This window comes from Oculina patagonica, chromosome 11 (genome assembly GCF_052425735.1).
Source record: "Oculina patagonica isolate OP01 chromosome 11, crgOcupat, whole genome shotgun sequence".
NCBI lineage: Eukaryota > Metazoa > Cnidaria > Anthozoa > Scleractinia > Oculinidae > Oculina > Oculina patagonica.
In genome coordinates, this window is record NC_135768.1 from 18,075,100 (window position 1) to 18,088,729 (window position 13,630).

A 13,630-nucleotide genomic window follows, 5' to 3' on the forward strand; every position below is an offset into this window, starting at 1 on the left:
TAACAAACTACATTCCTACTAGGACTTAATTAAAATATCATAAAATATTAAAATGCGATCTCTGGTTAAAAATATGATAAAAACGCGCTTTCGACTACCAGTCTGTAGTCTTTGACAAGTAAAAACTAATCCATAGGCGGCGGAGCAAGGGGGCAGGAGGGCTGTATACACCCCCCCTCCAAACGAATTAATTTTTTCCTTCTTTTTTTTTTGGGGGGGGGGGGGTGGTCAGCCTCCCACGTTTTGGTGCCGAAAATATCTCATCAGTCTTCATCAGGCGATAAGGTCGATTGTTTACGTGTCGCTATTTTATGCACGTTGGTTCGCTGTGATTGGTGCATTTCGATCCTCATTATTATTCCGACTAATAGATGCTGTTCCCCCAGAGGTCCGCTTAGTGGTTGAACGGCTGTTGTGTTTCTGATCAGTCGTAGGTATCCATGTTTTAGGAATTTCAATTCCGCTGTCTCTATTAATGTTATTAGGATGAAATATTACCTGGAGAGCCTCTTTGACCCTGCGTGTGTATCGGTGAGGGACACGATCGATAAACTTGACTTGATTCCATAGAGGAAGATGCCCCGTTTCTTTTACATGCTCCGAAACTGCGGAGGTTTACGTAAGAGCAAGCCGTATGTCTCTGTCGTGTTCTTTTATCCTGTCTTGTTTCGCTCTCACTGTTTCCCCTATATATACTTTGCCGCATTCACATAGAATTTCGTAGACAACACTGTCTTTTGTTTTTGCTTTTGTGTGAGCTTGCCTTTATGTCGTCGTACTGCAGTCGAAACGTCGCGACCAACAACTCAAAAGGAATTCCATCGTGAGACAAACGAATAAGCGTTTATTCCTATCTTACACCACGAGTGTTCACATCTTTAATGGCAATTTCACATATGTCAGAATTAAGCAAAAATAATTCATAGATCCTTAAGGAAATAATACGACACCAGCAAATTCGAAACAGGCTCAACACACTTACCCATATTATAAGCTGTTCAAACAAGTAGTTCAACGGGTCACTATGAGATGCCACAAGCTTGTTATTTTGACGCAAAAAGGGTACACATGATTGTTAACACTATGTATAAAACATGAATCAATTCCGTGATTGGAAATAAAGTAGGCGACACTACCAATAAATCTAATGAAAATTACTGTTGCGCCGATGACAAGTCAGATAACAGGTCAAAAGCAAAGCAGACAAGGTCGAAGCTTTTTTTTTCATTTTTTTTTTTTTTTTTTTTGCATTAGCGTGGAAAGTCATCAGCTCTCGGGTTCGCGAAGGCGTGAAAAATCTTCATTTTAAATTGAACACCAGAGAAATTTTTTGTCTCCAATCTACCATGTAGTAATTTTTATTAACATGCTAATAACGAAGTTTTTTGACGACTCTCCAAATATTTCCAACTATTTTCCAAACGAATGTATCCAATCATTTTTGAATACGTCCGAATGTGACAGAAGAACACCGAAGATTTCTGTAGTTTCCTTACGACTTCCGAGGAGGAACTGAAGATATTTCGACTGTATACTAAGGGTATGGTATCAAATGTAAAAAAGTTATTGATATCAACACACTGTAACTATTAACTACAGTTTTTCTCAGGGCTTAAAATCATTGTAAAACACCGCAGTTTACATAATGAGTAGTGATCTTCTTTAGTTTTCCTTGCAAAGCAGCTTCCTAATTAATTGTTTCACCCCGTTGCGAATATCATTCATCCTCCAGAGGCAAATGAGAGGATTAAGTGCAGAAGACAGAAACAGAAACATCAATGTTATTGTAAATAACATCTCCAAATCAGAATGATTGTATCGAAAAGAAAGGCCAATGAAGATAATAAAGGGAAGGTAACTGATGTAGAAAACTCCTAAAATATACAAGATCGTGAAAACAGATTTCTTGTACTTTGCCAGGTTTATTCCCGGCTGGCCAAAGTTTTAATGCGGTTCGTATGCTTGAACTTGCTGTTGGTGGCGACGAATGATTCGGAAAACTTTAAAATAGGCGAACGATGTGGTAATGAGACATAACAATAAAATGAGAATCAGTAGGGCATTCGCGATGAATCGGTGAATATTCTTCATCAAATTTGACAAACGAAATGCTACAACTGGTATATGAAGAAGCATCATTACTGTTGCAATAACACACGATCGACGCATAGTCAGCACAGATCGACGAGTCATGTGAAGCCATCTTTCGATAGACATAAATGTTAGAAGTGTCAAAGTTAAGGAACTAAAATATGTGCCACTGCCTTCAGCAATAGATCTAGCATAGAAGAGGAAAGAAAGCTGCTTTTGTGCTTCTTGAGAATTGTTTAAACAAATCATTTCAGCTGCAATGTGAAAAGGCTGGGTAATGAGTCCTGTACAAAGATCGGTAAACGCCAAGAAACAAAGTAGAATATATATAAGAAGATGTCCTAAGAGTCTGGTTTTTCCAAATTGTTGCCATTATTAAAGCATTCCCCACCACTGCCACTGGCGACAAGATGGCGATGATGACTGAAACTGAGAGAGTTATGGCACCCTGTTTTCTTTCGATACCGTCCGAGCTCGAGTGACAAGAACTGTAGTAGCTATAGGGAATAGATGGAGACATTGTGACTTCCTGTCCGTGGAACCTTAAAGAGGAAAAGATGATTTTTCTATAGCGCGGATGACAAGTGTTAAATTTTCTTTTTCGATTTGCATTTAAGTATTTCCTAAGTATTTCCTAACATGGACAATAACTTCTCCTAAAGTAATTAAAGAAAGAGTACAATATAAAGTGATGTTACAAAATCGCAACAGTGTCACTGCTATGTTTACCCTTTCTTTGACTGGTGTGTCATTTTGCAAAATCTAAATTGAAATTTAATTAGAGCTGACAGCGCTTCTTCCGTAGTCATAAAACTTCCGATGGAAATTGCGAGAAAAATGTCATAATTATATCTTACATGATCACTGACCAGCACTAAAGTAATTTTGGGCTAATGATAAACGCGTACAGATTCCCACGATTAACATCAAATATATACTAATCAAAATATCTGTATTCTACTACCTTTGCAAAATTCTCTAAGGGGAAAATTAGCAATAAAGAGACTAAGAACCCGTATCTCCTTCTGTATATCGTAACCTTTGCTAGATAATTCTGAAAAGGTGCACTGAGTTACCAACACCAACAAGATAAAAACACGTAGATTGCTTAGTTGTCCTATGATAATTAATGTACTTCTATAATTCCAACGTCAGACCCAAATTACTTCGAATTTCAGATAATTAACAAAAGCCAATAAAACGTGAAACAAATATTTACGCAGATATTGACAAAATGTTTCTTTCTTTTTCTTTTTTCTTTTCTTTCTTTTTTTGCTTATTACGCTTCCTCCTTTGGGCTATTGTTCGGAAGGCCTGCTCTCATCCGATCATTCTATTTTCTTCTGAATGGTAAAATACTGAAAGGAAATCGTCCCTTCACTTGGCCTAAAAAGTTTTTTTTTTTTTAGTTTTTTTTTTTTTTGTGAGGAAAAATCGAAGATATGAATTGGCTAGTGTTAATTAAATAATCCTTTTACAAGCTTTTTTCAGTTTCCAGTGTTCATCATCATTTGTCAGTTCAAATTTTTACAAAAATCTGATCCATCGATTGTCAAAATTAGTCCTTTTTGCACAGAACTTAATTTGGTTGAACCAAATGTCTCTCGTTAATGCAAATATACGTTTTCATTCTGCAACAAAGAAAATATTCATTGAAGAAGATATTTTGATAAGAGCAAATAGTGTATTTCTGACGTCAATTAGTCATCACAATTTCAAAGTGTCAGTGTATAATATACAAGTGAAAATCAATGAAGTGCAAAAAACGAAGCCTGTTTTTTATTGTTTAGTGATTTTAATATTATTTGTTCGAGCAAAATGTTTTATTTTCATTTTTTGGATCTCTTTAATCTTTAAAGCTCAAACAAAATTTTAATTTTTTATGATGCAAAATCGTATTTGGATTTTTGAAGAATTGCTGATGTTCAAATGGATTTTGAGGTAAATATTACGTAGTAACCTAAATAAAAATGTCGTATCAGTGCCAAATTAAAATAGTGCATTAGAGTACTAGATAAGCACGTTTCACAGTTTTTGTGTTCCAGGCTCTCGGTAGTTGGAGGAAAACCGAAAAACGCGGGTGAGCGTGGACTAACGAATGGGGAGGAGCCTGGAACAGGCTATTTTTTCGATAATTTCAAACACATCCGTTGTACCATTTCGCTTAAATGCAATTTTAAACAGAACCAATACAGATCTGCTTAATCGGCACCAACTGACTACTCTAAACGGCGTTTGCAACATGAAAGTATGCCTTTCCTTCCACTAGCATCGCATTTACGGCATTGCCATTTACATTTCAACCGGAGTGATATGACGCCTAGGTATCTCCAAACAGAATCCAGGACTGTCGACTTATCTTAATTCTCATCTTATAAAGTTAATAGAAGTATACATTTTAAATCTATTTTAGAAAATAAGAACCTGTTTACAATTTTTAGGTTAAAGAGGTCCTTATATTGAGGGTGTCTTACTGGCAAATTTTAGCCTAACAGGTTCTTAAAAATTAGGTTCTTACTCGCGGTTTTTTTACTGTATACTTGTATAAGACGTGGCTTTATTTTAGAGGAGCTGTTACCATTTCATTTCTATTACGACATTATAATTCTATTTTGAAGCTCAAAGCGAATAACCAACCCCATTAGCAAATATTTTGCTCAGTTCAAAACCTATCAATCATGTAATCTGGTGATATTTAACTTTAAATGACCGGTTCCTTTTACTTTCAAACAAAATGCCCATAGGGTTTTTATGGGTCACGTACAAAATGTATAATTTCTGAAAAGCCATGATGGTGACGGAAAACACTCTATAATTTTCAAAAGTTAATTCGTGTTGTTAAATAAAATTCAAACTTGAAAACAGCAGCTCATGGCACTCTTAACCTTCTAGAATGGGGAAGACGCCTGGAACAGGCTAATTTTTCGATAATTTCAAACACATTCGTTGTACCATTTCGCTTCAATGTGATTTTAAACAGAACCAATACAAAATATCAGTCCATTTATAACTAGGGAGACGTTTTAAAATTTGCTAATGTGTCATAAATTCATTCGTTTTGATGGTGAGAGATTATATTTGCACAATTTGCGAGCGTTCTTTCTAATAATTAGCCTAAAAATTCCACCACGTTCAACGACTTGTCTAATTTTAGTTAAGAGAGCTAGGTCAAGTATTGCTTTTTAAACTTGGTCTCAAGAAACCAAAGTTCGACTTTAACGCAGTAACTCTCTTGGCTTCAGTTATCAAAGCATTTTTCGATCCATTTTCCTATTCCTTTTTTGGCAGTGTTCTAGTCCTCTTATTTTCACGAATATTTTACCACATCTTACAATATCTTAAACCTCGAAAAAAAATCGCACGAGAACAGACAAACAATAAAATCACCTGCTGCGATTTTAAACTCGTCACATTTAAAATGATACTTGTTATCAATGGAGATGTGTATTGAGCTTGTTCTACTGCTTTTTCGATATTATTAGTATTTAGATCAATCGAAACTTTAATGGAACCCATAAGGGCCTCCATTGAATAAACGACAATCACATTTCGGTGAAATTTTATCCTCTAATACGCGATCCCGGCTCTTTTAAAACAGCTGTTATGCTTTAAAATGTATCTTGATTTGGAAGTGCTGTTCTTATCAATTTTATTTGCTTATTTTTCAGCAGCTATACAGTTTGTTGGCCACGATAAATATTGACTCTTAGAGCAAAATTTATTCATTTATAAATGAATTGAATTTTAACCATACTCGGAGAAGGAAATTGTGCAAAAAACCTTTTAAGGTGCATTAATGATCGATATCCTTAAATTAATAATTTTATTATTAGCATGACGAAGCACTATTTCTTCATCATTTGCATCGTATTTAAGTCAGAGCTGAAACGATGTTAGTTCATATGCCAGTTCTTATCTAAGCCTCAGATGACCGCCATGTTTAATAACGTGACTTACTCTTCTACAAACGGTTCGTTTAAAGGTTGTTTCTGGTACGGCATTACAAAAAGCCATCGTTCTGTTTATTACGCGGTAGCTCTCTCAGCTACGATTATCTTCGCCGTTTTGTCTCCAGTGGCAGTGCTTGGAAATGCCTTAATCACAGCAGCAATTTGGAAAAACCGGGCTCTCAGAACACCTTCTTATATTTTCCTGTGTGGCTTGGCTTTAACCGATTTTTGCACAGGACTTGTCGCCCAGCCTCTTCATGCTGCAGCCGTATTGATCTGTTTAGAAAGGCCCCAGCAAACGAACAACCAACAATCCTTCTCCGCTTATGCCAAAGACATTGCCGAAGGATGTGGCGCGTACTTTACCTCATTTACCCTCTTACTTCTAACACTGATGTCCGTTGAAAGGTGGCTCCACATCACTCGTCCATCTTTGCTGACTGTGCGACGAAGCTTTGTTATCATGCTTGTGGTGTCGCTTCTTCTAATCCCTGTTACAATATATATTTCCTTATATATCTTAATTAAATCTCATCCAATCGCCTTGAATATCATTGTGATAGTCATTTTACTGCTTTTTCTTATCACTACATCGATCGCCTATTTTAAAGTTTTCCGAAACATCCGTCATCAACACAAGCAAATTTATGCAAGTAAACAATGTCCACAATCCGGCCGGTGCGCATTGAACTTGGCTAAGTACAAGAGGTCTGTGATCACAATCCTATATATATTAGGAACATTCTACATTAGCGTATTGCCCCTTTTTATCTTCGCTGTACTTTATTTATGGTACAGTCACTCTCAATTAGAGTTGATGTTTATATTATCGGTGATGTTTTTATTTTTGTCTTCTTCACTCAATCCTCTCATTTACCTTTGGAGGATGAATGATATACGAAACGCAGTGAAGCGATTGCTAAAACAACTGTTGTGTAAGGAAAAGTAGGAACTTTGAACTTGAAACTCATTCCAGTGGTCTGATCTCAATATTCTAAAACTTTAATTAGTAGAACATTTTATATTAATACTGATGAACATGATTTAAAACTAAGTGAAATGAACAGCTTGTTATCCGAAGGTATTTCTAACAAACAAAGTTTGTGTATAAACATGTCTTTGTATAAACGTAAAAGGCATACCATACTCTACCATGATTACGTCTTTAATTTACACAAATTATATCACGTCCAGGTCATATCTAAAGCACATTATACTTACCCTGGCAATGTCAATTAAAGCAGTAAATGCAGATATGTGGACTTGTTTTGAGCTTTAAAAGTAAAATTTTATCTTTAAAAGACCTTAAAACGTCGTGTGAATATAGGCTAAAAAGCGCGTTTACACGCCAGAGAAAATTGGGTACAGAGCCGTCAAAAATTGGTCTGGAACTGTCACTTTTATAAGAAGCAGTCAAATCAAAACTGGGCCATTAGGCGCGTTTAATTACATGGCACAGAAATTTGGGTACGGACCCGTCACAAAAACGGTCTCTAACCTGAGAAATCAGTTAAATTTAAACGGGGCCATAGGCAACTTTGGCGGTCCGCTCCCATTGCAATTCATGTATGTTAAGTATCAATCCTGAGTGTGATTTTCATATTGACAATGAAAACATTGAAGTTGTTCGGAATTACACCTACTTAAGAACATTAATCTCTTCAACGGGAAACTTTTCTTTGGCGCTTGACAAATTAAAAGAAAAGGCTCTACACGCTCTTTTCAGCCTCAGAAAACACACACATATCAGCAATCTGTCCCCATTCTTTGCAAATAAACTTTTTGACGCTATGATCTCTCCAATTTTAACTTACAACAGCGAAATTTGGGGAGTATATACCAAACCTGATTTTAAGTCTTGGGACAGTTCACAGATTGAAAAAGTTATCTCCAGTACTGTAAACGTTACTTAGAAGTAAGCAGTAAAGCATCGAATGCAGCTTGTAGAGCCGAACTTGGAAGGTTTCCTCTTATAATAGCTACTAATCAAAAAATAGTTAATTACACCTTATATCTCCACAATAAGGAAAATGATTCTGTTGTTAAACAAATCTTTTTTATGTCATCTGATCTTCATAACACCAACAAAAATAGTTTTTACTCTAATGTTATGAGGATGTTTGAATACTATAATTTGCCTGATTTTGACCCTACCCTCTTAACTGATGCTAAGATTAAACACTATATAAGTCTTATGCAACAAAAGTATATTTCCCACTGGCAACACACTATTCAAAACTCTAAGAAATTAGAATTCTATAACACTTTTAAGGAAGAATATACGCCTTCCTGCTATTTGGATCTTACAAGAAAACTAAATAACAGGAAAGAATTAGTAAAACTTAGAATAGGTAATCATAAATTATTGATCGAAACTGGCAGATATGATCAAATCCCAAGGGATAATAGACTCTGCCCTACGTGTGAATCAAACCAAATTGAAGACGAAGTTCATTTACTTTTCCATTGTACTAAATACTGTAGTTTTAGAGATGAATTTTACAAAAAATGTAGAATCAAATACCAAACATAACACAATTACCTCCTACCAAAAAATTAATGAATTCTGATAATTATTATTTAAATACTCAACTTATGAAGTTTATTGTGAGATGCTTATCTTTACGAAATGATCTTCTATCGAATGAAAGTAATGTTACACATACATAATTTCTTTTTTCATTCCTATTACATGATTACTATTGTTATAAGTTTCGCTTTAGTCTAGTTGTACGCTTTTGCAATACTGTATTTACTTATAGTCATGCAAACAAAGCTTGTTATTGTTGATTGTTGTACCCAAATGTTTGATGGTAAGGACCGTTCCATTGTATGGTATTGGTGCAATTTTAACGATTTATCAACTAATTCTTTAAATATGGTTTCAAGGGGCATTGGTCAGGGAAATATTAAATTCGTATCCATTATTTTTAGGCTAAAAGTGGGTATTTATGGGTATAACGTATATTATGTTTTTCCAAATTTTGGTATTTTGCATGATTTTAAGGGGAAGTTTTGGGTACATGTTTTCAGGTATATTGGTACAGAAATTTGGGTACGGACCCGTCACAAAAACGGTCTCTAACTGATCATTTTGTAGAGAAATCAGTTAAATTTAAATGGGGCCATAGGCACCTTTGGCGGTCCGCACCACTAACCAAACTTTTCTGTCGTGTAAACGCGCCAATAGCCCCGTTTTGATGTGACCGTATCTTCTTTCGATTTACTTGCATCTTCTGTAGATGATGGTAAAGACCATTCCATTGTATGGTATTGCTACAATTTTAACGATTTATCAACTAAATTCTTTAAATATGGTTTCAAGGGGTATTGGTCAGGGTCGGCCAGGGTTTTAGGTATACGGTATACAGGGGGATTTTAAATTGGGTATCCAGTATTTTTAGGCTAAAAGTATAATGTATACTGTGTTTTTTTTCCAAATTTTGGTATTTTGCATGATTTTGGGGGGAAATTTTAGGTATACTGGATACATGTTTTCAGGTACATTGGTATACCACTTACCCCCTCCCCCCCCCCCCCCGTCCCGGCTAACCCTGATTGGTAGTTTGTAATATCTCTCTGCTGGGTCTATTCTTGGTTTCACGTGACGTCATCAAAATTCTAAATTTAGAACCGCCAGGCCCCTGACTTTCTATCCTTCACTGGCTATTACACGTCCTTAATATATATCTTATTGAAGGTTTTCAGCTCAATAGCATCCGCCGTCTTTAAGAAATAAAATTTTGAATTTTGGGGTTTTGCGCCACACGACATCAGAATGGCCGCCTGAAGGCTGTCACCTATGCTTAAAAAAATGCGTCATCCTGTTATTTTTAACGATCTGAACAATTGCGGTTTAACAAGAAGTGTTTATGTGAATGTTTCCGTGTTTACAAAGGTGAGCTGACCGCGTTTTATAGCAGAAGTGCATGTCAGATTTTTCATTCCATTTTCATTCATTTCTGGCGGCCATCTTTGGCACGGACTCCAGCATGGCATTTCCATACTGTGCCCTCTAAATTTGTGTTGAACATTTTGACCGATAACTCGAGTAAGGAATACCGTACAGACCTGAGACTTGGACACGTAGACTTTCTTGTAATTTTCAACAACCTGTAGTATTCTTGATTTGTTTTTAGCCTAAGATTTATTTTTTGCAGCGTGTGACAGTATTGTTACTTGCGTGATAGTGAAAACCAGCAATTGAATTTAATCCGAGTAATGTTCTTAGTGGTAAGCTTTCGCAAAAGAGATATTGAACTTTTTGAATTTTTTTTTCTTTATATTATTGAATATTTCATAATTATATTTGCTCAAAGTTAAACAAGTAGCGTTTTCAATAAAAGAAATGCACTTCATATATTATTTATGGAATTAGAATTGGAGGCTCATTAACCTAACAAACGATGGAATTTTGATTTTTTTTTCTTCTCAAAATTAATTAAATAACCTTGGGTATTGAATATCACTCCGACCTCAAGAGTCCTCATGGGCCGATGAGGATAAGTAAGTAAGTATTGAATAACACCAAAGCCAAAGGAAATTGTTCTTAAAACGTGAAATAGGAATTGATTAAATATTACTTAAACAAATACCAAGTCAATTGTGATTTAAGCGCGTTAATTGAAAAGGGCCTTTGTTTTGTTTTGAAAAAAAAAAACACACACACACCAAGAGAAAATAACGTGACCACACGGAAAGTTTCAATTTGAGTGAGATTATGGTGGCAAAAAAAGGCTTGCGTTTATTGCAGGCTTCTTTAGCAATATATCAAACATGTCTTGCAGGATCATATCAGGATAACCTTTCATCACATCAGGATAACCTTTCATGTTGTAATCTAAGCTCCCTAAAGGAACGACGTTCTATCCTGTGCAACAAACTCTTCAATAAGATCATGCTCGATAGTAGCCATAAATTACATAAGTTCTTACCACAGGAAAATTTAAATACGTATAACTTAAGAAGCCAATGTCATTTTCAAGTATATAAGGCTCGAACCAATCGTTTTAAACATAGTTTTTTTCCTTCTATAGCCAATTTTTAATATTTTATAATAGATTTTAATAGTTGTATTTTTAATAATTTATATCTTTGTAAATTTTTACGCAATTCAGTTTTATACTGTCATGTAAAAATATGAATAAACTATCTATCTATCTATCTATCTATCTATCTATCTATCTATCTATCTATCTATCTATCTATCTATCTATCTATCTATCTATCTATCAGGATCTCACAAAGGCAATGAGGCCCAAAGAAATCGCGTTAGTCAGTCTACAATATCTTCCATTTTTGGAAGAAAGAAACCTGTTTACAAGTGAATCAACTTGAATCAGTAAAGCGGGAATTAGGGATAACATGTTAAAACTGTACCAATTGATGAGGTTTTCGCCGGCTTTATTTTTTATTCTCGACAAGCGGATTACTTTTAATCGACTGCGAAAGCCCGACGCTCATCGAAATTTCGTTCTCCGTCTGTTTCGTTAATAACGGCTTCAACGAAACATATCTTCAAGAATTCAACCGCAATACTGAAGCCGAGATTTAATATTTATTTCAGCCAAATCTCCTCTAAATTTTCGTCATTAGAGATGCGATGGAAAATTGTTCAATCAACTGGTACTTGTTATCTAACTGTCTTGACGAAATATCTTCTTAACTAATCCACTGACTTCATTTCGAATATCATCCATTCTCCTCAAGCACAGAAGGGGATTAAGTAAAGAAGATAAATACACAAGTATCGTTAAAGCAATGAAAAATAAATTAGTGTGTTCTTTCTTCGAAAAAAGTAGTAAAAACCCTATATAGAAAACTGCGGGCAAATAAGATATGTAGAAAATAGCCAGAATATAAAGTATTGTGAAAACGGATTTCTTGTACTTCTCGAAGTTGATCGCTGGTTGAGCAACGTTTTGGGATAATTCGTTGGCGTGAATTTGCTGTTGATGACGACGAATTATTCTGAAAACTTTGAAATAAGCTACAGATGTAAGAGTAAGGCACAGTAACAAAATTGAAATAGAAGCAACTCTAACTGAAAAGGCACTAACGTTCTGAACAAGAGTCACAACCAACGGGATTGGAATGAGCAAAAGTACTGCAACTGTAAACGAGGCGCGGCGAACAGTGACCAAAGATCGACGAGACATGTGCAGCCATCGCTCAATGGACATAAATGTCATTATCAGTATCGTAACAACAGAAAAGTACGAGCTACAGCTTTTGCTAATAGCTGCTGTTTTTAAAAAAGCGCTTGGCCAACTATTTCTGTCCGCTAATATCATCTGATGGTCTGTTAAGTAGATCAACCCAATCGCAACCACAATAGGCTGAACAATTAATCCAATGCAAAAGTCGGTAAATGCCAATCCAGCTAGAAGAATGTATGAAGGTGTTCTAAGGGACGGTTTCCTCCAGATTGCCGCCAAAACCAGACCATTTAATGTTACTGTTACAGGCGAGAAAAGGGCGAGGAGAACTGAAGCTGAAAGCGTTGACGCGTAAAAAACAGAATTTTTGTCGAGCGGAGGTTTTGTAGTTGAATTAGTCATGTTATGGTACATGGCGATACATTCTATAGTCAAGAAATGAGATTACCGTATACTTTAGGACTGTGCCGTAAAATTGCGTAAGATCACTTAACTTACTATTATACTGTTCCCCAACAGTTTCTATTTTCAATAAGGGTTTTTAATTTCCATTCTCGCGCACAAGGCAATTTTTTTTTCATTAAAAGCTTTCAAAAGCTTTTTCCCTCTGCTGAGCCTTTTCTGCCGATTTCGTCGTGGAGGTCAATTTACATGGCAGTACGGTGTCCAAAAGTGATATAACCTGTAATTGCATTAATCTTCGTATTCAAAACCTTATTGTCAGAGTTATATCAATCACTACTCAAAATTAAGCAAAGTCATATTGAAAAAAGTCCTTCGAAAGCACATCAGCTACTACTGTCCTTGTTCCGTGCCATCTCAAAGACAAGTGGGAGGCGCAATTATTCTTCTCGGTAACTAAACTGTGCTTTATAAAAAAAATTAAAGCGATTCACCTGAAAGTGCTGCAGATATTTTTTTTTTTTTTAACGCAGATGTATAATTTTAATTGTCTTTTTTTTCTTTCGGTTGCACATCAGTATATTTTGTATTAGATTAAAGAGTATTTTTTTTTAATTATACGTATCAATAATAATATGACCAAAATTAAAACCTTCCGTTAACCCATCGGCTTAGATTAATAAGTAAATGTGTAATTGGTTTCTATTCAAAACTAAGATAACTTTCAAAGAAATACTGAGACAAGGGTGATTAAATTTCTAAAATTGAAATCTCCCAAAATATTTTCCATGCTGGATTTTATTGGTTTCCAAGATAGATTGGCTTTGCCAAGTTGGGTCTAAGACAAAACACTCATTAAGTCAACAAATCGATTTTCGTAAAACCAAGGTCAATTTCTTGGTCAACACTATACTGACCAACCTTGAACATGCACTATGCTGTTAAGAGCTGTCGAAATCACTTCTGCGTAACGGGAGCTCAGTACAAAGCGCAGGTGCATCGGGGTCTTGGGTCCAACTGCAGTTTATT

At 35.5% G+C, this 13,630-nt stretch overlaps 1 protein-coding gene across 1 annotated transcript; it reads right to left on the reverse strand.

Annotated features, from left to right (window-relative positions):
- Nucleotides 1-11,677: 11,677 nt before the first annotated feature.
- LOC144630472 (uncharacterized) lies at nt 11,678-12,613 on the reverse strand. The gene has a single exon (XM_078488829.1). The coding sequence runs from the start codon at nt 12,611-12,613 to the stop codon at nt 11,678-11,680; it is 936 nt and encodes a 311-aa protein (XP_078344955.1).
- Between the last annotated feature and the right edge of the window lie 1,017 nt (nt 12,614-13,630).